This window comes from Meleagris gallopavo, chromosome 1, assembly GCF_905368555.1.
Source record: "Meleagris gallopavo chromosome 1, MGAL_WU_HG_1.1, whole genome shotgun sequence".
NCBI classification, from domain to species: Eukaryota; Metazoa; Chordata; class Aves; order Galliformes; family Phasianidae; genus Meleagris; species Meleagris gallopavo.
The window spans coordinates 169,749,051-169,773,044 of record NC_139404.1 but is presented as its reverse complement, the minus strand read 5'-3'; the positions used below and the strand labels follow the sequence as shown (position 1 = coordinate 169,773,044).

Sequence of the window (23,994 nt, the reverse complement as noted above, 5' to 3'; positions counted from 1 at the left end):
AAACTATATGCAAATTACGAAGGACTTATTAACACAGAGAAATTAACATGAGAAGAGCCATCGTCCTTTAGATTAACATTCCTACTAAAATAACCTCTTCAGTAATGGATTCACATCATATTTCACACATTCATATTCTGTGAGTACAGAGAATATAACTCCCAATAAGAGCTAAGATTAAGTTTTAACAGATGCTCCATTACAACCACAAAAAAGTCCATGACTCTTCTTAATCTCCTCTAGCCTTTCTGTATAAGTGCCTGTACAATGGTAGGACTGTTAAAAGAGGATGGAGATACTTTTGTGTTTCTCAGTCAAATTCCACCTGCTGCTGCTGCTCAGTCTCTTCTACTGGTTGGCTGTAATGGGTTTCCTGCTTACAGCCTAACAAAGACTCTGTAAAATGTTTTTCAGCTTTGTCAGAAAAGGGAATAAAGTCATGTATGATTTCATTGAGCCCAAACGGCCTATTGCTTCAAATTACTTTTCCTGACGCACTAGAAGAAACACATTTCTCACTGAAAACTCATTTTACTTCTGGAGCTTCACAAAGCAATGTGTTCCTTTTCAGATTTGTGCAGAGAGCAGACTTTTGCTCACAGGAACATGACATCTATCTAGGAATAAAACCACAGAAGTAATTTGTGTTCCAAAACTGACTTGAGAATATCCAAATTTCATTTTCAGGAAATATCCTTCTTCCTAACGTGTCTGTAGTGGAATAAAATGTAGTGCCAAAGAAGTTAGCGGTATGGCAGATTTTTCTCAAAAGGTGAAATACTTTGGATAACTTGTCGCATGACCACAGAAGAAAGAAGGAAGTCTGTATTACAACGCCACCTGGAGGAGCAGGAAGGATTCTAATAAAGACTATGTAAACCTATGAATACTAAAAATTTGAAGTCACAGATGGGGCAAATGATCACACACAATCTAGTTTGACTGGAAACTGATCACTATGATATAATCATCAATTGCCCAAACCTCGATATTTAGTATGAAAAATGGATTCTAACCTGTTTTGTTTACTTTTTAAAAAAGAGTCAAAATAAAGGAGAGAGGGACTGAGCAAGATTCAAGACAGTAAATTAAGTTCAGAACTTCTGGGAATCTGGGATAATCAAACTGCTTGTCTGTCTGGAAAGTTAATTATACTTTGTGCTATTTCCATTCTACTACAATGCCATTACTTCCTTCCATCTTCTTAAAGTAGTAAGTAATCACTAATCTGATAAATTCTACAATACAGAAAGCTTAGGGTGACAACTTGGATCATGACAATAATCTTTTCTTGAGTTCCGATAGGGACAGTGTATCATTCCTCACGTCTAGACTGACTTTAGAATTCAGACTTCAAAGCCATGGCTGAACTTGAAAGGAAAGCCTGTGTGCTGGAATCTGTGCTTCACTGTATTGGATATTTAACTTGGTTAATTATTTATGGTATTCTGGCAGAGCAATGAAAACGTTTTCTCAGGAAGAAAACTTCCTCCCACTACCTCTTTCTTCATCCTTTTCCTTAAGGGTCATTTCCAACACTGTGTTATGACATAATATCTTTTATGAATCTTAACAACACAAAGCCTTTAACAGCCAAGAGAAGTAATGGAAACCAGAATACAAGCCCTTTTCAGATCTTTGTCTGAATTCCAACTACAAATTCAAGAGTAATTTTAACAGTGCAAAAAATCATTAGTGGGGAAACAAAATTAATGGTGAAACAAGAACAAGTGATTTCCTATGACAGCTGCTGAGAATGTTATCCAACTAATTGTGTATCAACAGGAGAAAATGTGGTACAACTAAAAAAAAATACTATTTCATTGCATTTGGTAAACATTGTTAAATTACTTAATTTTAAACATGACAATTGGGGCAGACCAATTTCTGGATTGGGGTTTTTGTATCTATTCTTGCTCTGAAACCACTCTTGTGGCTGATACAGAGGTAGTGACTCTGATACTGCTGACAATTTTTTCCCCACAGAAAAGGTCATGGCTTGTATTCTGGAAAAGCAGGACAACTGAAATACATACAGACTCCAAAAGATTGTGAATCTCATCCAGACTTGTTCTGTGCTCTTAATATTTATTTATTTATTTTTCTCTCTTTGTGAAAAGGTGTGGTCTGAGCACATAACTGCTAGTTGTGCAGAGTTCTTTTCACAAATGGCCTCTGGCCCCTCTGTGTTTCTGAATAGGTCTCATAACCTTGTATCTCTTTGTGTTTAGAATAGACCTACATAAACTTAACTGACAAAAATATTCCTGAAACTTATGCCTGGAAGCCCATTCAATTTTAAAAGCATTACATACCATGCTATCATTTTCACACGTTTTGTGATTATTTTTGGCAGCAATTACTGAATCCAGGTGGTTTTAATTAAAGGAAAGCTGTAACATTGTAAAACTATGAAATTAATTCTTCCCGCTTCTGCATTTGAAGCAAATATTTAGTTTCGCACTGAGGAGAGTTTTCTAATTGAATGCTATCCCATTTCAATGGATGTTTTGAACAGCAAATACTTACGCTTTCTTTCCACAGATGGATCCCTGGTACCAGTTTCTGCAGGTGCTGAAGTATTTCTTTTTGGTTCCCATAACTTGCTGAAGGGCACAGACATTTGGACTATGGATAGAGTGAGAAAAAATAAAAAAAAAAAAAAGTCTTTACACGTCTATAAAGTGCTATATAACATAGCAGCATATACAGATTCTGTTGAGCAAGAATGAGAAGTGAACATCTGGCTTTAGCTGCCAGGGCAGGTGTGCATTCAAGTAACCACAATGCAAGTTCCCAAGACTACCCAGCTGGGTTCCTTGGCAAGTCCACCCTCCTGGTGGGGACAGATGATTGCCCTCCACTCTGGCATGACCCTCTGTCTCAATATGTCTTACATTTCTTCCTTCCTCCAGGGAAGTGAATTAATTACCAGTCACCAAGGACTTAGCTGCTAATACCATCAGGCTTTTTTATTAAAGTTTTTTTCTTGAACACATCTGTGCAGCTGAAGGTTACGGGGAGATGGGGAAGAGCAGTGACTGGCTCTTTATGTGGAAGGAAACCCTGTAAATCAATCAGCTGTTTTGATTACCATCCATTTGGAGGACCGCAGGCACCTAAGTAAACATTCTGGGAATTACTGGGGACCAAAGGGTAAACTGGCATGTAAATAAAAAGCATTGCAGAATTCAAACAAGGAAAACTTTTTACTTAGCATGGTAGTGTACAGAAGAGGAATTTTCTAAGAGCAAATTCCATGGAGCAAAGGTGTTTTGTCACCGATTTCTATAATTTCACAGTACAAAAGTTAATCGGTTCAAGAGTTAGAACATATGCTTTACAACAGTGGGAATGAGAGAGGGAGAGTGAGAGGGGAAAAGAAGAGAGAGAGGGAGGGGGAGAGAGAATTCAATAAAGGAAGGCAGAAAGGAGGGCAAACAATTCTTTTCACAGAACACTTTTTACTAAAAAAGATTGAAGGGAGATATGATGTTGAGATACATAATTTCCCTGACACCAGCTGTTCAAATAAGTTCTGTATCTCTGAACAGCCTGGCTTGTGAGTGTTGTCTCTGGGGTGCCCTGCTGAGCAAGTTGCTGCTACTCCAGTGGGAACAAAAGTTTTACAAAGAGCTCCCAGTGTCAGACAGTATTAAAGGATAGTTCATGATTTATTCATTAGAAAAAAGCAAGTAAATGTTGTGGAATAAGTATCAGTTCTATCCAAACATTTGAAAATGTGTATTAAACATATCCCAAGCCACATCATATTCATCATGAACTGTAATTAAGTTCAGTGATTCTAGAATGTATGCATTTTGTTCATCAAGAAGTGGGGATTTAATTTTTTCCAGGTTTTATGAAATCTTACATTATTTTGTCTCCCTTTGAAACTCCCCAGAAAGCTTTGAAAAGCTTTCTTATAAAACTAATTTAGAACATCAGAACAAAAGTAATTCTTGAATGATAAGAAACAGAGTCAAAAAATCACATTTAATATAACACAAGAAGAAAAAAAAAAAGACTAACTGTTTAGAGATTCCCTTTAAAAGTGCAAATAAATCCCCCATACTTACCCTTGGTCGCGTGCCCTTATTCGACTATGAGTTAAAATCTTGTCATAGTGAGCATATGCAGCTGCTTGTTCAAAAGCAGACAAGAAAAACGTGGAAAAGGTGAATAATAAAAAGATCTTCATCTTTAGTCCTCAGATGCTTCTGGCAAGTCTAGAAGAGAGAACTGGCAGAGGCTCTGGAGGGCTGACAATTTATATACATGTTGGAAGGTGGTGGGAGGGAACCAAGGAATCAACCTGAAACTTCGTACCACCCTCCTTAGAGTAGCAGCTTTGGCTGCCAACTTCAGTAACCTAAATTAATATCATACATTAACCGTATGAGCAGTTCTTTTTTTATCCCTGATTGACTAATTTCTTCCTCATTACAGAAGGCTTAGCATTTTATTCTGCTGACACAACAGCAGAAGTTTGGGAAGTTTAGACTTTGAGTTATGATTTGGTATTTATAGCACTAAAACGTCCAGAGGTTGGGATCACTGTGTGGCTCTGTTCAAATCCAGATGAAGTTTCTTCCTGCTGCTTTCTTCTGTTTTCTATGTCCTTATAGTTATCAGCTCTGAATTGTTTAACTAGTGAAGTTGATGACAGTTCCAGTCAACAATCTGTTGTCAATACTCTTGACAAATGGCATTTATGCCTTCAGAAAAAAAAGGCTAACACATACTAATTAAGAAGCAGTTATACAATCAAACACACTATTTAAATATGCATTTTAATTCTAATAGTAACATTTGTTATTGCAAAATGCTTTTAGTTGGAACCTCACGTAGTCTCACAGAAATCAGAATAGCTGAAAATTTGAAGAAATACTTATACTCAATAGTTGATCGTTGGGAGCCTCTAGTGAAACAGATGGAAAATGTAATGCTGAGCTGTAAATGAGGGAAATGAGGCAGAAAGATGAAATGCTGAGGACAGGCTGAAAAACCCAGCGAAGGGGCAGTCTTAAGGGACAGTCAGTATTTGGACTGCAGTCCATGAGTTTATGATTTTAATGTCGAGAAAAAAAATATCTACAATTGTATAAAAGGGTTCACATGTGAATTCAGTTTCAAGGTATAGTTTGTCATTTTGGATCTGTATGAAAATATGTCAGTTTTAATAACAGAACTTTGCTGTAGATTATTCCTCCAAAACAGGGAAAATAATAATATGGATAACTGGAAATGGATGCAGTTTTGGACTGACATAGCTGAGGGAACCTCTCATTACAGAACACAGACAAATGGAACAAAGAGCAGAGGCTGGAGGCACTGGCTATTTACTATGTACATAGGTAAATATTATTACAAGGCATAATACATAAACATTTAGTGATCTAGGATATCACCATGGCACTTCATGTCTTCTAAAGTTAAGAACAGGTAAATTTGGTTAAAGGTAAAAAGACTTCTTACTACTGCAGCCTATATCATCCTGCCTATAAATGACTCAAGTTGTTGAAGGCAGTATCAGCTGTGTGTGAATTCACAGTCTTGCTGAATCACCATCTTCAGATCAACTCACAGAGGTGATAGGTCAACATAGAATTACAAGTTTTAAGAGAATGTCACTGCTGTGCTACTTCTGTTCCTCTTAGAGCTCTTTATCTCTGGTCTTTGCAGCAAGAAATGCTGTGAGAAATATCACCTCCTAGCTCTGACATTTAGAGCTGGTGGTAGGCCTCAGTAGATTTCTCATTGCAGTTCTCGTTCTACAGGTGAAAAGTTAGAAGATGTTCTCTTAAAGTAATACAAGAAACTTTTGAAAGTCACAGCATTGTTCCTGTCACCTGTCTTCTCTTCCCAGAAATGTCTCCCTCTTGAGTCTCTCGCCTCTCAGCACAGCTCATATACTTGTCTTCCACATTCATCCATGTAGCATCAAAAATAAGTAGAAACTAATGCTACTGCATGCACTGAGAATCATAGCTATCTCTGAAAGTAATGTCTCCTATTTATTCCAATGGAAATTACAACAGATACAAAGAGCACAATAACACTGTTTGATAGGACAAATTCTGAGCTACAAAATGTTATTTTTCATTAGTGTATTTGCATGGGTGAACTGATTTAAATGCTTTGCTTTTTGTAGTGCGACAACTGTGTATGGCCACCTGAAATGTATCTTGTTCTTCTGGTTGCTACCTCACTGTGCTCACATCCAGTGTTTGGTCTTCATAAATGTTCAACAAGCATTGATGTATATCATTGGGTGCAATTTTTTATACATGGAGGGATTAAATGACACACCATTTCTTCTGACACTTCAATGTCAGAAACCATTCTTTCAGAGTGCCCCTCTGCTGCCATCTGTTGCATGGTAACAACATGTAACAGGATGTTGGTGGGAAGGTTTTGCCTCTAATGCCATACCACCACCATCCACCTGTGATGTTTGAGCTGACATAATAAACTAGGAGGTGTTACTCTTGGAGAAGCCCTCATATGAAGCTATGTATGATTAAATAGGGAACAATCTGAAGAGGACAAGTATTTCCAAAATATTCCAACTTTCTGATTGGTGAACCAGTTTCATATCACAGAGAACACCATTTGTTAATGTAATTCTCTCTCTGAGGTTTAGAGTGAGTGCCCACGTAGCTAAGGATTTAATTCTTAAACTGGTAGTTATTAATATTATCATCTCTGTTACTGCTTTTCTTTGATTCAGATAGGAACTGGGCATAATGGCAGCAGAGAGTAATCCTAATACCATTCGTGTTTGCATTTCCACATAAGGAATGCATATTAATATAAAAAAAAAAAAATGCCGTTTTCAATTTTGAAGTATGTAAGAAAGACTGAGGGATTGCTACATGTCAAATCTAGTATCACACATGGTGGCAGAGATGATAGGACAGCACAGAAAATGGTGAATAAGCATGCAAATATTACCAGATTAAGGGGTAATCAGCATTAAACGTTGTAGCAAACTTAGTGACATCGTTCTATTTAATGCAGCAGATAGTAGCTAAAAAGAAGTTAATACAGACATGCAGTTTGTGGAAATAAAATAGTGTGAGGAGAAAAATAATAGTAATTATCTATCTTAACTTACTGAAAAATCTGAATAATTTGTTGAGCGGCACAAAAAATGCACAATACCTAGAATGGAAAAAGCTCATCTTCAGCTGGATATGACTGTTTTGAAAATCCTCAAAGAAATGAAAGCTGCACAGTCTGATCAAACTTATGGGGAACAAAAAACATCAAGATAAAAAAAAAGCAAAAAATAGTCCAACTACCTGAATGCTATTATGTATCTATGCTTATGTTAGTCCAGATATAAAATCAGAAATGATGCCAGGCCCCGCTTTTTGCCTGTGAGATAACAGTTTGCTAGATAGCACACCAGGATAATTATTATCTAATTTGAAAGTTAAAATATCCTGGTGAGGCTTTTTTCAGTCGTGCATGGCAGTAGGACAAGGGGAAACGGCCACAAACTGAAGCATAGGTATTTCTGCACAAATGTGCATAAAAACTTCACAGTGAGGGTGACAGAGCACTGGACAGGCTGCCCAAAGGAGTTGTGGAGTCTTCTCTGGAGATGTTCAAGACCTGCCTGGATGGCTACCTGTCAGCCTGCTGTAGGGGGCCTGCTTTGCGGGGGGGTGGACTGGGTGATCTTTAGATGTCTCTTCCAGCCCCATACAATCACTATCTGTGATTCTGTGATACTGTTCTGACTAACCAATTCCTTTTTTCACTTTTTTCACTTGTGTTTGTTTGTTTGTTTGGTTTTTGCTCTCTATTTAGAAAGATGGGTATCCCACCAAGATTTGGCTTCCTTTGGCTACCTACTTTGTGCAATCACAGATACAATCACAACATAAAATATTAAATCATGATTACTTATACCTAACTAAGGGATATAGTGCTGAACAGCTGATTATAAAATGCTTTAAAACACCTAATATATTCTAATGAAATAATTGAAATAATAGGACATTTTATTATCCAGAAATAAGCAGAAATAAGGACAAGTACAGAGTAAGTTTTTTATCTTCCACAAAATTTGAGCAGTATCAAGAAGAAAAGTGTAAAGTTCCTGCTAATTTCTGAATATTGTTACTTGTATTTCTCTAGAGACCTCTAGTGGAGATAATTCTGTAATGGTCATATCCTCAAAACTGCTCTGAGCATTTATGACTTTTCGGATGATGAAGATATTTATTTCACCATCCCTAAAATTTCATTAAGCCACGTGATATTTGCTTTTGAATATTTAGAGACTTGACAAAGCTTTACATTATTCTGAAGTAACTGGAACTTGTAGGTTTTAACCTATTGTAGATAATTCTATTGATGACTTGCAGAAATTTATCTAATAAGAGTAGTAGGAAATGAAAAGTTTTTCTAATACTGTTTCCACAGTTAAAACTTGAAGACACTCGAGATTATTTACAGTGCACATGCATGTTATAAGTATTTTGCTGCTGTATTTCATAGCCTTTTGTTGTGTTTAGTTTGTGGTGCATTCATGTGCACATTGGAAAAAAAAAAAGTGAGTTAAGTTTTAAGATGAAAAGAGAGGTATGCTGCATCCTGCAGTTGTTGTTTGCATTGTTAGATTTCCTCAGAAATTTTGACTCACCGAATTTGAGAGTTTTGCCATTAACTTCACTTAGATCAGGAATTTACATCTGGAGTAACCAGCAGTGTTACTTCTTAAAGATTGGTTTACTGTTTGAATGTCATAAATATGCACTGTAAGAACCCCCAAAATCCACTGTCCTTAGAGACAAACTAATAGTTGACTGTAACAGATATATAAGAAATTCTCTGGTGACGCACCTTAGGAAGTAAAGAATTTAGATGCAGGAGAGTACAGAGCAAGTCACAGCTGGGGCACATGGCTTCACTGCATATCTGCTTTACGTGAGCACTGTAAGGGAGCTGTAGTCAGGGAAAAGCTATTTAACACCTGATGATTTACTGCAGCACCACTTAGGAATCCTGTCAAGCACAGCTTGAAATAAGCATGTAAGTAGTCTTCCATTTCTTTAAGACTATGTAGCAGATTTAGACTGTTAAATTCAGTACGAATTTGTGCCTTCTGGAGATTAAGGTCAGATAATTAAAAAAGACTGTAAAAATGAGCTGAGCACAGTAAGCCTGGCTACCAAAACAAACTACCAAGGGAAGAGAGGTCCCTAAGTATAGTGAAGGACCCAGCATTTCTTAGATTGGATGCAGCTTGGTTTCCACACAAAGTTTTATACTAGCCAGTGTTGGTAAATTTCAAACGGGGGAGAAGAAGGCTTGATTATGTGGACCCACAGAAATGCAGAGCTATTAAGTGCATAAATAAGTTTAGGGTGACTGACTTCACTAGTTGTCTAAAATTTAGGCAGTCCAGTATAACATCAGAAGAACCCCACCAGTTGCATCCTCTCTTGGGTGGTTTGTTTTCCAGAAATACATTCTTAGAAACATAGTATGTTTGATAAGATTATTTCATAGTACCATACCTTTTCTAAACTAATGACTAGCTCCACTGGGCCTTTTGCTGGCATTCTGTATTCAATTTTATTAGGTTATGCTATTAATCATAGTCACATCACACCTCCAGGAGCTAATTAATTTCCCTCCTTCTGTTGGGTTTATTTATTCAAATGATTTCAACTCTTCTTATAAATCTCATTGGGTTTCTTATTGCCAAGCATTACAATTAGAATCTTCTAATATTTCCCCATTACCCAGCTCTTCCAATCATTATGTTGCCACTGTCTGAACTTAGCCTCCTTTGTCAAAATCTCTCAGTCAACAAGATGTAAGAAAGTTAAAACAAATCTCAACATAACAGAAATATAGTTCAAAAGAAACCAGTCCTAATTCTAATTTTACTCTGTTAACTTATTGCAAGACTTAGACAAAAGACTGTTTCTGAATACAGCTTTTTTTTTTTTTAAACTTGAATTTCATTTGATACACTTTTGCAAATAACTTTTCTTTGCCCATTTCCACTATTTTCTATTCATATTTAATTCTTATTCTATGTGCTAGTCTGTACTCCAGAGCTTAATCAACATATTAAGCAAGATGTTTAATGAAGTCATTTTGTATTATTCTTCCCCATTACTTCCATCAGTGTGTGCATGGCACAGTATATGCCTATATATGGGAATTAAATCACAAAGAGCATTGCTAGGTGGAGAAACACAAACACAGCTGTAAGTCAACTGAATTTGGAATGGAAGGAAAGGACAAAGGAAGACTCAAAGTTGAAGTTACAATGAGTCAGAGAAGGAGATCTGATAGGACAATGAATGGTTTTAAACTGAGACAGGGGAGGTCTAGGTTAGATATTAGGAGGAAGTTTTTCACTCAGATGGTGGTGACGCACTGGAACAGGTTGCCCAAGGAGGTTGTGGATGCCCCATCCCTGGAGGCATTCAAGGCCAGGCTGGATGTGGTGGTTGGCGACCCTGCACATAGCAGGGGGTTGATACTCGATGGTCATTGTGGTCCTTTTCAACCCAGGCCGTTCTATGAGATAGCAATGCCTTTGCTTCCACAGTATGTAAGGAAACACTTATCCTTATAGATCCTTGGAAACTGTAATTGTTTAATTATTAGGGAACAAAAGAGAAGCCTTAAAATCAATCTGATCCCTTAGGAAGTGACATCTTATATATATTGGGAAGTTCTGCAGTCCCAAACATCAAAATATTCTGCTTTCTCTGAGTTTTTATTTACTGATGAAGTCATTTGCATATTGCATGGGCCATAGTACAAGATTCTGTGAGTTTTGTAATGTACCAAGGGCTGTTACTGCATATACTGCATATCACTACCTTTTGCATATTTCAAATAGGCAGTCATATGCTGTTTGGATGAAGGTCAAGGTCATACGTTTTCAATTCATTTTTATATGACCTCACCTCTACATATTCAATTCAATTTCTATTTTAACTTTCCCAGACACAGAACTTAATCATGCAGATTTGTTGCCACTCCTTCTGACCACCTGCCATGACGATTAATATGCAGGAAATGTTGGAAAAGTGCTGCCCTTTCAATTTGAAGCAAGCCTTGACCGTAGCCTTCGTAGTGCTTGATGATTCCCCTCGTTTTTATAGGTCACCTGGGGCTTCCCTTACAGCTTTTGGGACTGTCTGGCTCTGAAGTGATAACAAACTAATGCCTTCTTTGTATATGGTCTGCTTGCTCAAACCATATCTGCGTATTCAGCTGAGTTACCCTGAGTAAATACTACAAGCATTTTGCCAGTTCCTCAGGACGTGTTGATTCCTCATCCAACAGCAGGTGATGCTCTTGCTATAGGCAAACAATTCAGTTCTCACTCAGAAAAGGAACACATTGTGCAGCTTGAGATCAGGCAGCTTGAGATACGATTCACGGTATTAGTTCTTGTGCTTATAGAGTACATAGTGTCACCAGCAGATTGAGAGAAGACTTGAGTGAACCAATCAATAGGAGTCAATAAGTGATTCAGGCAGCAGTGGAGTGTAGCATATAGCCCTGAGGATGCAGCAAAAGCCTCCATCAAGAATGATTGTGCTCTCTTCTGCTAGTATTTCAAGACTGCTCTGGGATTAAATGGTATGACAGTGAAGCACACTGTGTTTCCACATTGTCTCTTCTTTACTGCTTAAAAGAGAAAAAAACATTGACAAATGAAAAGAGCACCCACTAGTAATCCAGGACCATTCAGTTTATTTACTTATTTAACACATTTCCCTTCAAATACTTCTTGTGGTAAAGGTTTCAGTAAAATTGACAGCAAATTGTCAGCAATATGCATTTCAAATCGCCAGTTAAATGCTCATTTACTCTGCTGGAGAGTTTTTATGGATTTCAAAGGTCACTTAGTCCACTCTAGTGTACATTAAAGTTATGTACTTCTAGTTAACCAGAAAGTCATTCATTGTAGTGTCTTCATGATCAGGAAAAACTAAAGAGGCTCCCAAAAAATACACTACAAAACAGTAGCAATTACACATATTTGAATCTTGTGGCAACTGTTCTCAATGTAAAAACCTGAGTTTCTTGTTGCTTATGGATTACACAGTCCTGACTGCTTTGAGTTCTTCTGTTACAGCTTGCATCCCAAAATATGTAACTTCTAGGGCATTAAACAAAACCATAAGAAAGATACTGTAATTAATATGAAAGGTGAGAGCGTAGCCACTTAGAAAGCTCTGTAAAACAATTAAAATGTAAAAAAAAAAAAAGTGAATAATCGGCTTTTATGTTGACCTATACCTTTCAAGTTTGGGCTTTAAACACATCAGTAAGGCTGCAACAATAAAATTACTGGTATTGCTTTGCACTGAGTGTAATGTGGCTACAAATTAAACAAATATTTTCAGCTTTTGTAAGGTGGTGATGTTAAACATGTGAATAAATGGCATTCTAGAAGAAGTGAAAATAAGGACTTCCAAAATAAAGTGAAACTTAAAAGTTTAACTTGTTGAAGTTGAGCTACTGGTAGTGAAATGTATGGGATGGGAATGGATTTGGTATTAAAAAGCAAGTTTGTTAATGACTTTTTACTCAGGTTTCAAGCAACGTCATAGCAAAATAAATGTGAAGTGAAGAATGGAGCAGTGTACACAATGTGGGAAAAATGATCTAGGCATCTAGAGATTTTTTTTTTTTTTTTTTTTTTTTTTTTTGAGAAATATCTGATAGATTTACAAAGATTTGTAGGCTGCCTGTAGCCGTATTATGGCAGGATGCAGCTCTGGGTGGTTTGGTCCAGTGGTTGGCAACCCTGCCCATGGCAGCTTGTTGAAACTAGATGATCTTTGAGGTCCTTTTCAACCCAGGACATTCTATGATTGTATGATTTTAGGAAATAGAACTTTTAATATTGTTGCATAATCCAAATGTACTTCCAGTTCCAATTTTGGATTTGAAGAAATGTGATATCTGAAGTCAGTGCACAATCTGAACACAACTGATGACTGATAATGCAGTGATAAAATATAAAATAAATATAAAATAAAATATAAAATAAAAAATAGTTTATATACAAATGTAGAACATATGTAATTCTCAAATTAATGAAATTTAATATGATTCTTTTTACAAGGTAGAAAATTCCTTAAAAAACTCAAGTTTCAAGAGTTATATTCAGGTCTTCTACTGATGCTGTTCAGGAGCTAAACTGTGAACTCTCACTCAGTATGAAATATCAGGCCTAACATTCAAATTTCTGTTCGCATCCCAGATTTGAAATTAAATTTGCTGAACATGACTTCATATTTATACATTCACATTCCTACCTAACCTGTTGGGGATCTTTCTCGAGTATACTCTCTGGGTATACTTTCTGGAGTCAGAAAAAGTGTCTATGCTATTTCCCTAAAACCAGCTATGGTGCGTGGTAGAGATTTTAGGGTTTTCTTAGTGGACATTTAGGCTACTGTACTGTAAGTGTAGAAAGAACAAACAATAAATCAGAAATTCTCCCTCCATTCAGATTAATTCAAAAAAGTAATTTGTTTGGGCCCTGAAACAGCTTAAGATTCCTATTTCTAGGAAACAAGACACCTTTTCTAGGAATTGCAGTAAGAACTTAGGTTTTTAACTTTTAAAAGTGATGAGTTCACTCGATAAACCCTATAAACTGTCCTGATAGTGAGGACTCCGTTCAGAGGCATTGTTTCATACCAGTGAGACCCTTCGTTGAGTTTACATATAAGTGCAAAAGAAAGCACACTCAGGAGGACAGCAATAATCTGTTTCCAGTCTCTCTCTGCAGTTCTGCTATACAATGTGATAAGTAGGGTAAAAATATAAATACTTTTCTGGCAAAATTCATGAGACTGGTATGAATATTTTAAAATACACAAACTGTCTTCTGAAGAGCTAAGTCAGTATGAAAACATGAGTGCTGTCTTCTTTATGAAACAGATTGTATTAACTAGCCTCAAGGATACTACACCTCTGTCTCTTATTCAAATTCTAATTAAATTCAGTAAAATACTTCTACAGAAAAAAAGAAAAAAAATTGTTTTCTCTTGGAAGATGAATATGAGTGTCAGATTTAGATTACAATTCAGCATGTCACATGAGCAGGTTTATTACGCTGTAGACATTTCCGAGCATGCAGAGTCGCATTGGTTCATTACTACAATGTCCAGATGTAGTTCACCATTCACAGATCATTTTCATTTTCAGTCTTTCCCAGAACATGTGACTTTTTACGTGAGGTGCTATATACTACAGCTTTTGCTATGTTCAGTTTGAAGGTCATGACTTTTAAGACAAAATTACAGAAATAAAACAATGCAGAATATAATCTACCTTGACGAATCAGTAGATTTAATAATGTGAGGTTAGAGAAAACCAATTTTCTACTTGACGTGGAGAAAGGGTTGTGGAAAAAATTAAATATATCAGTATGGCATTTTGGAGGGAAAATGGAATCTTTATGTATAATGTCAGACACATAATTGTTATTTCAGTGGTTCAGTGGGTTACCATAGCAATACAACCCAGTGGCTTTTGAAATACTTTATTTAGATCAACCACTGGGGGAGGGGTTATTGCATTCAAAATCAAGCTTAATCAAAATGACAATTGTATTTTTTTTCCCCCTAATTACTCTGTGCAATCCATGGCTTCATCAAATTTGCCTCTTATTGCTTAATTACAAATGCACCTTTTGAAATCATCCTTGTACGCAATATTTAAGGCATCGGTATATTAAGGAAGACCCAAAGTAGATTGCTGTGGGTTAGAAAGAACAAAGCAAGCATCAATAAAAGATTATATGTGTGGCTAATTAGAAATCATTCTTGAAAGTTCATGAACATAACAGTGCTAAGCCATAATGCTGATGAACAAAATTGTTGTTTGATTCTTCTAGCTCTGAAAAATATAGTCTTATAATTTCCTATGTTGCATAAATAATGAAGTGGAAGCTCAAACAGGGCACTATATTTCTTGGATGCCAGAGATATCTGCTACATTCTGAAGAGAAGTGCATTTATTTGTCTATTTATTTATTTATTTATTTATTTATTTATTTATTTATTTATTTATTTTGAGGGACAGTTTTTCCTTTTCAGTCACGCATAAAAGTTTTTACCAGATTGTTTAAGTGATTGGGTAAACTTCTACATATTGCAGTACAGATGACGCCTTTGTAGAGCTAAAAAGTGTACTACAGATGGCACAAATCTGTATGATCTTTAAGTAAATTTAAACTCCACTGGATATGCTGAATTTTAATGAAATGGTAGCTAATATACTATTAGACACATGGCAACCACTTCTTTAAACATCCAGGCTGTGACTTTCTCACTTTAGTGCTGCTGGCTGCTGTGGAGCATTGATAACAGGAAGTTTGTATTATGTGACTGACTCTGAGACTATCCAAGCAAACAATCAGTACTTACAGTTCACTTCAAACTCAGAAGTTTGATTGATTAGTGTAAACAATGTGCAAAGGATTAGCTACTTAGATGCTACCAACACAAGTAGGAATACGTTTATGAGTCTAGTTATAATAGATAAGGCAAAAAGTAAAACTGAATATTTTCCACTGAATTTCAATGGATGCCAGTTTTTTAAATCACAGAATCACAGACTGACAAACTTTCTAATAGTTACTTATCAACTTAGGAGTTGCATTCTCATGTGTGAAGAATTCCATCTACAATTCCATGGAACTTAAAATTGTATTAAAATTCTGTTTTCAAGATATCTTCAAAAAGTTGTCATTTGAAAGAGAGTGGGGGATGAGATCTAGGAGCACCCAGATCCACGCGTGTAGGGAAGGCCTCTGGGGTACTGAGCATGCCTGTCATGAGAGACAGCTGTGCTCTTTCCATCACTGCTGTGTCTGTGGTGAGAGGAGTGTCACCATTACATGCTGGGAAACAGAGCCATACACAGCTTCCATTTCTGCTGCATCTATCAACATGGATGTATTTCCCAGTTCTTTGGACAGTACAGATATGGGCTAGGATTTGTAGTCCTTGTGCCTGATCTCCTGTGTCTCTGTTTCACCCCTCTAAGCCCTGAACAAAGAGAACCTGCTTGCCTTGTCCCACAGGGACAGCTCTTGGTGCAGTCCCAGAGCTAAAAGTAGGATGTGAAGGGCTCATTTATTCCTTAGCTGTGGTCTGGACTGGAAGACAACAGTCTTTGTCGTTGTTTCTCCTTACAGGCAAGCTCTCCACCTCAGCCTCACAACTTGTCCTGGAGGGTGATACTTAGGCCTTATGTAGAATATATGAGGAGGGAGGGGGTAAGAAGACAGATAAACTTGGTGCCCAGAGAGCAGTCAGCCTCTATCCCCTCTGTGGGGAACCTCATCCAGAACTGCAGGACTCAGCATCTCTTTATCTTTCCCACTTCTTCCACTTCCTTCCTTCCAGGTCAGTCAGCACAGCCCAGTATAAACAATGTGGACACATCAGGATGGGAAAGCCCTCTGGATTTATTTGCCCATGGGAAAAAGCAATCCCACTACGTGATGGTGCCTTACAAGGTGGTACCACACAACATGCCCTGTTTTAGGCATGCATAGCGCCATGAGGGCTGAATCCACCTATGCTGAGCCTGCAAAGGAGTTGTCTCCCCACTATCTTTCTACAAAGTAAAAGGCTGCTGGCAGGTTAAGAGTATAGGGGTCAACACGCAGGGATATTCCAGGTCCAAGAAACTCAAGTGCCTGAGAGAAGTGGACAAATAGTTGGAAAACTGATAGTGGATCACATCATTCCTAACAAGCATTGCCTAAATATGGGCACCAAATACTATAAATGATTACATTATTAAAGGACCATTTTCCATTCCTAATTTATGAATAAGACAGCAGTGTCTTCAAGAGATGGATCTGGACTTGAGAAATTCAATTTGAGTGACTATTCAACTCCCAGAGAATTTTTCATATTAATTGTGTTTCAGGGCAGAGAAGCTGGATAATCTACATCTGTTATTTTTTTTAGTTGATAATCATCTGCTTGTCTGGGCAGTTACTGACAATATCTGAGACCTGTGGCTTTTTCAACTCAGAGCATCTACATTGCTTTTATTTACTCAGCTGGTGACTACAATCGTAGCTGCTTTATGTGCAGAGACAGTGAAGGAAAACTTTAATTGACTAGTTAACTATAATGCAGACAGTAATTTTGTAGCTTCAGTTGCAAAGATAAACTTTTGCTACTTCTGATCGACTTCGGCCCCTTTCTGTCCTCTTTCTGTATATTTTCATATTTTCTGCTGGTAGATTTTGCCTCTTTTAAATATGTGTTTGGTTTTCTAACGAGTTAGGTGTATCAGTATCAGGAAAACATGCCTGGTTGAAGAAGTGCAAAGAGATACAAATGAAACTTCAAAAGCAATTGTTCAAACCATCTGGATTACTTACTATGGAAGTGGATAGTTAAATCATTATTCTACTCTTAAAAATGTCTTTTTTTTTTTTTTTTTTTTTTTTTTTTTTTTTTTTTATACAGGTACTGAGCTGTGAAGATAATGTGACACTTATTGCAGAGGTGGGAGGTGGGGCTTAGTTTCCATGTTCAGAACAAAGAGAAGTTTTCTCCAGCTGCACGGTGAAGCTCTTTAACTCTTGCATCACAGTTCAAACTTCCAGCTTTGTAATTTCTCCTTTCTGTCATCCAATGGCAACAAGTTGCACCAGGGGAAATTTACATTGGACCACTGAAAGAGTGGTCAGGCACTGAAATGGACTGCCCAGGGAGGTGATGGAGTCACATTCTTGGAGGTGTTCAAGAAATGTTTAGATGTTGTACTGAGGGACATAGTTTAGTGGTAAATATTGGTGACAGGTGGATTATTGGATTGGATGGTCTTGGGGGTCTTTTCCAATCCTAGTGATTCTATGATGCAGTGATTTATTGGTTATCAGAAATGGAGGTTGTGACACAGGAAGGACATGTTTCCATGGATTTATTTGATGTTCTTTTAAAACAACTTGCAAACATGAGGAATTGCATGGCATTTCTCTTTCTAAGAGACATTTGTCACATTGAACTGCTATCATATGGTCAGTCTAGTATGAAGCCTCTGTCCTGGAATGACATCTATGAAGGTGGAATTTCCTTTATACTTAATTCAGGACAGGCATTTGAAGCTCTTCACAAAAGTATTTGAAAGACACTGCTTCTAAGCAGTAGATATTCCAGGTATTATTCTAAACACCAGGAATTATTTTCAATTAAAAAGCGGGGTCACATCATTCAAATATTAAATTAGATAAAAAGTTTATTATCTGTTTTATTACTACTCTCTAACACTTCCATATACTCCCATAGATGAGAATGGACACTTTGAACTACATCTTTTAAAGGATTTAGGCATCTTAGAACTTTTGCACTTGTTTTCCTGAGGGGAGTCCAAACCTCAGCTCTTAGTATTGAAGCTGTATATGCAGTTGGTGGAACATTACAGTGATGTAAAGCACCCACACCACAATGAACAGATATTTGCTTGAATCATGATATGAAAATCACCAGAAGGACATGTACGTGGAAGGTTTTTCTTTCTATTTCCTAGTTGGAGCTCATTTCTATCTGAGGTGTTTGGAAGACCCTGTATGATTCTATGATTGTTGTCAAGCCTTTTTTTGCAGAGATCCAGAAAGTATCTTGTACAACACCTCCATCCCATTCCCTCTCAGTGCAGAATAATATGTTTGCTTGAAGTTCTTTAAGGGACTACTGAAATAGTAAGCTAAAAAAAATCATTGGCTAAGTAAATAACCCCTAAAATGCAAAAATGTTTGGTGATAAATAAAAGATAGTAGGTAACTTGTGGTATTCTCACTATAAAAGAGTAACCTGTCCAGAATTAAAAGAAAATCTGAACTGAAGCTCATGAGTTCTATTCAGTAAGAAGTGCAGGTGTTGTTGTAACAGTATGTTCACCTTCTTGTGTAATTAAAATATGTTGGCATTTTTATTTATTTATTTTTTTACAGTAGATGTAGGATTGGAGATGCTAATTGTATCTGACTGTCTCAGTATGAAATTCTTCCATTCAGGTCTTTCAAAGAGCAGTAACCAGACAGATCTGCTGGTTATTACTTTTACTGCCCTCAGAGGAAAAGCTATGGCTGAGGAGCTGTGGAGGGCCATGTTGTGACACTGCTGCTTAGGCAGCCCTTTGAGACTGCTGTGAACAGGTAAAGCTGCCCTTACTTGAGCCTGAGCCAGTGCTGTGGCTTGGGATCAGGCTATTATAAAAGGAAACTGAGTGTATTAGTTTTCTTTATTCAGATTAACCAACCGTCTAACTGCTGCACTTCATATGTGTTGACAAATGTCACAGAAAGGAGCATCTGAATGTGAAAATGAAGCAATGCACAGAGAAGTGAAAGAAGTTCTTTTCATCAATTACAAAAAATTAAGTCTAGCAGCTGTTTGATATGAGTTAAATGGAAAAAAATATGTCTTCATGGTTAAATATTTTATACTTGAGTATCTTGAAATCACTTTCAGAGAAACACACCCTGAAATTTAGCAAAGGTTTTTGTTTGTTTGGATTTTTGTTTTAAATTAACTAACTCATTTTTCTCTTTAATATTATAGCTGGATTGTAGATGGCTCAGATTAAAAATAAGTGACTTCACATAAACATGAAAAAGGAATTTCAAAGGCACCTACTCTAAAGAATGTTATGTTTCAGAATTTAGGATTGTCCTTCATTATAGCCTTATCATGCAACTTATCGGTGAAGTAAACATTCCTCTAAGGACTCCAACATAGTAATGACTCAAAGAACAGTTATCTATGGTATAGGTCCTGTAGGAAGTGTGTAAGTATCCTGTGACATAATTAATAGCAAGAGTTTCAAGTGTGCCATTACATTTTATGTATATATATATTATTATATAATATATATTTTATGAAGTAAGTAATAGTAGCTTTAACAAATATGTAACTGCATAGCTGTTTATGGCTATGATTACAGACTGTCTGGAAAGTACAATTTGCTGCAATATAAGTGGCATGAAGTTTAAAACATTGGTATATATCTTAACCTCCACAGATGCAAAAAAAATCAAGTCATTCCTGTGCCCACTGTATGCATAAGAGGAAGTTCAACCCTCTAGAAGGGGATACCATAAGCCACATAAATCAGCTCATTTGCTATCATCCCACCCATCTTCTGTTTGGAGGACTTGTTCTCAGGGGGGGATTGCAGATCATAATGGACACAGACTCCTCATGAATCGATTGGTTTCAGCTTGTGGAGAAGCTTAGGTTTCCCTGACCCGAGGAGAGGGCAAAAGACCTCAGAGAAGTGATCGAGAAGAAAAAGAGAAGGACAGTGAGTTGATATGAAATTTCCTCCATACATTTTTATACTGTTAGTGAACAGAAGAAATCATGATTATCAGAGGGCTGGAGCACCCTCCCTATGAAGACAGGCCGAGAGAACTGGGGCTCTTCAGCCTGGAGAAGAGAAGGCTCTGGGGGACCTTATAGCTCCCTTCCAGTACCTGAAAGGGACCTACAGGAAAGCTGGGGAGGGACTTTTTTTGAGGGCATGCAATAATAGGACAATGGGAAATGGCTTTAAACTGGAAGAGGGTAGATTTAGATTAGGTATTAGAAAGAAATTCTTTACTGTGAGGGTGGTGAGGCACTGGAACAGGTTGCCCAGAGAGGCTGTGGATGCCTCCTCTCTGGAAGCATTCAAGGCTAGGCTGAATGGGGCTGTGTGTCCCAGCCTATAGCAGGGGCACTGGAACTAGATGATCTTAAAGGTCCCTTCCAACCCAAACTATTCTATGATTCTATGGTGCATGGAGAAAATAAGCATCATTTTAAGTTTTAAGAACAGCTATGCAAATCAAGAGAAGAGTCAGGTAGAGCAAGGAGCTTGGAAACCTTTCCATTCAGCCCTGGAGTATCTCCAGGGATGGAGGTTCTGTATCCTCTCTGTGGCAATTTATTCTGTGATTGAACATTCTCACAGTGAGGATTTATTTTTCCTATGTTTAAATGGAATTTTCTCGGTCCCAGTTTTTGCTCATCGCAGCCTGTCCATTCACTAGATAACTCTAAGAAGAATCTGGCTCTGCTGTCTTTACATTCTGCTGTCAGATATATGCTTTTTTTTTTTTCAAAATCAGGTATGTGTGAGTTCTTTCCCAAAATATCTGTACAGCATCATTTAACCCTCTTGGAGAGCAGGATGTGATTTTTCTTTTATTCTGTGAACTGATGAACTAGGACATAGAAGTTCAGAGATCATTTTACTATCAAGCAAATAGCAACAGAATCCAGGAGATCTGAATGTAAAAACTTATCTTCATGAAAGTACATCTACCGTTATTCTTGGTGCTTGGCAGATTTAAGCTCAATGCTATGTTTCTGTAAACATTGTAATGGAGCTTTTATTCCCCTGTCCAGGTGTAGGAAAGAGTCCCTCACGCTACCTTTAAATTCAGGAGCTGAAAACAGAAACTTTCAGCTAGGATAGTTGTTCCTATTATGATACAATTTCAAGTGTTTTAATTTGCCTTTTTGCTGTTTCAGAATTCAGCTTCTTACAAACAGTACTTCTGAATGTGATTAACATATCTTCATATTATGAGCAGTGGACAAAAATAAAAATGTGCTTTATGGAAATTTAATTTTACGTGGATTATTTTTTTGTTACTTCTGCATGACTTCTCTCTAAATCCAAAGAGCAACCGTGAATCCTGAGCTAATTTAAACACTTTTCAATGAATAAGTACTAGTGTGAACAATTAAAAAAGAAACACACACACACACACACACATACACACACACACAAAATCAAAGCCCACAAACCTGGAATAAATTTGTTTTCTGGTGAAATATTTTAAGCACACTCACTAAAAATACTTTATAGATGTGAGCAAACTTTAAACGCTGCTTAAAACACTGACTTCTTCAGGAAAGCTTAAAAAGGATCAGCCAGTGTGAGCCCCGTGTGACTCATCAGAACCAGACAGCTTGGTCTTGGGTATTGAATATACCGAAGAAAATGCTTATATGTTAACTACAGACCAAAATATGTTCATGAGATGAGTAACTGGGATTTAAATAAGCTAACAGGAAATGTATGGCCTGAGCAACAAAGAAAATAGTAATGTTATTCTGTTTAATTATAATGACAAGGTAAATTAATCCACACATAACAAAGCTGCGTGTAAACTAGTAAAAATTCAGATCATTCTGCAGATTCATCTAAATCTGTCTTTTTTCTTAACTCAGGGCTTTCGGAGTGTACATATTTAAATCGGGATCTCACCTGCTCTGGCCTTCTGGGGCATAACAGTCTCGAATACTTTTATCAATTCAGATGTTGCCCAATGGACAGAAAATAATATTTTAATTACGTCATTCAGCAGCACTATTGAGTCCTTTTCCTTGCTACAGTCACACAAGGGAATAGATAATTTAGTAGTTCTATATAAAATAAATTCCCAATTATCATTTTACAGTTCTTGAGCTGTTGAATTCTTGAGGTTTTTTACACACCTACACTATGTAATGCATGTTGTAGGATCATTATTGCAATAATGTCTTCTTGCTCTTTGGTAAATTCCGACTCAATTCCTGTAAGAGAATTTACACTGTCCATATTTTCCTCTGCTCCCCATTTTAACAGTAGAAGATGTTATCAATTTATATCAATTTTAAAATATATTTGTTAGTCACAGGGTTTTACTCACCTCTCTACTCTCAATGAGAACCAGATATCATTTAGAATGTGGAGCTTAAATCCTTAATATTGTCCCAAAGACTGGTGTCCCACATAATTCTCTTATAAGCTGAGGGGAAAGTATAGACAGAGAAGGAAATGGATTAAAAAAAAAGTGCTGTCAAAATCTGAAATATCAGTGTGTTGACAACACAGCATGGCACAGGGAATTCATGCTGTAGATATTGCTTCTGGTGTACAGTGTGATCTAAAGCTGGATTTTCAGCATGAGCTGTGAATGGATCTTCTTGTATTACAATAGCTATCTATGAGCAGGCTCTGAGGAAAGAGCAGAATTCTGTGCAATGGGACATAAACAAAATGTGCCCTGATTACTGTCATGCTGGCCTCCTCTATGTCCATAGGGATGTGAGAGCCATTTTGAAGGATTTCATTATAAAGTTAGAAATAAGTCTTCCTGGTAGTCTGAAGGTACATACAGAGTAGCACCTAGGTTGTTTTCTGTCTTTTCTACAGGGAAGGCACTTATTTCATATTGCTGGCTTATTTCAGAGGCTTGAGGGCCAATTTGTGCTGAAGGAAAATACTTTCCAAAATTGCCAGAACAAACTATTCAGCACAAATCCATGAGGGCCTCTGCGTGCCACCGCAGAAGGCTGCAGCTCTCTATCAAAACCCTGGACAATTTCTGAGGGAAAATACTCCCTTGGAGTTGCAGAGAGCAAGGTACTTTTGAGATTTTAATTATGCTGTGTTTGATTACATGAGGCTATACTAATTTTGCTTTTGAAATGAGAAACATTTATTGTCCTTTTCCTGAAAATTCCAGTATTTTTAAAACAAACACCTTGCATTAGAATGGAGAGTCTTCTGTTTCTTTGCTGATTAGTGTGCTCTTAGCAATACAGAAGAGAAAGCCAGTCATCTTCTGAGAGAAGCTGCATGTATACGTCCAATCTACCATTCGGTACAGTTTTGACTTCAGTGGGAGCATTGTGTGTGCAAAGTGAAGCACGGTAGTGTTCGTAGATTAGGAGTTGCTTACTCTTGGTATAAGAGCATAAAAAACTTTTAGTCAAAATCTATCTGAAAAATAGAGTTGTCTAAAATAAATACCAGTAAGCAAGAATGCTACTTACAAGGTATTTAATACTTTTCTTAAATAAAAACCAGATACGTTTTACAGTTTAAGCTGTTCTAAGAATAGAAAGTCAAGCTAATTTTCCTGTTTTTTTACTAAATTTGCTTTGGAAATAGGACTTAAACTTCCTCAAATGC

At 37.0% G+C, this 23,994-nt stretch overlaps 1 protein-coding gene across 14 annotated transcripts in view; it reads right to left on the bottom strand.

Annotated features, from left to right (window-relative positions):
- POSTN (periostin) overlaps positions 1-4,360 on the bottom strand; it is a 32,425-nt gene extending 28,065 nt beyond the window's left edge. For 3 of the 14 annotated variants that reach the window (XM_085215976.1, XM_085215979.1, XM_085215982.1), the window contains exons 1-2: positions 4,080-4,357; positions 2,530-2,628 (exon numbers count right to left, since the gene is read on the bottom strand). In XM_085215976.1, the coding sequence (XP_085072102.1) occupies positions 2,530-2,628; positions 4,080-4,201 (221 nt within the window). In that variant the 5' untranslated portion in view covers positions 4,202-4,357. Of the gene's footprint in view, positions 1-2,529; positions 2,629-4,079 lie in introns of all 14 variants that reach the window. The other 11 variants (XM_085215975.1, XM_085215983.1, XM_085215985.1 and 8 more) reach the window with 8 other exon arrangements.
- Positions 4,361-23,994: the final 19,634 nt, after the last annotated feature.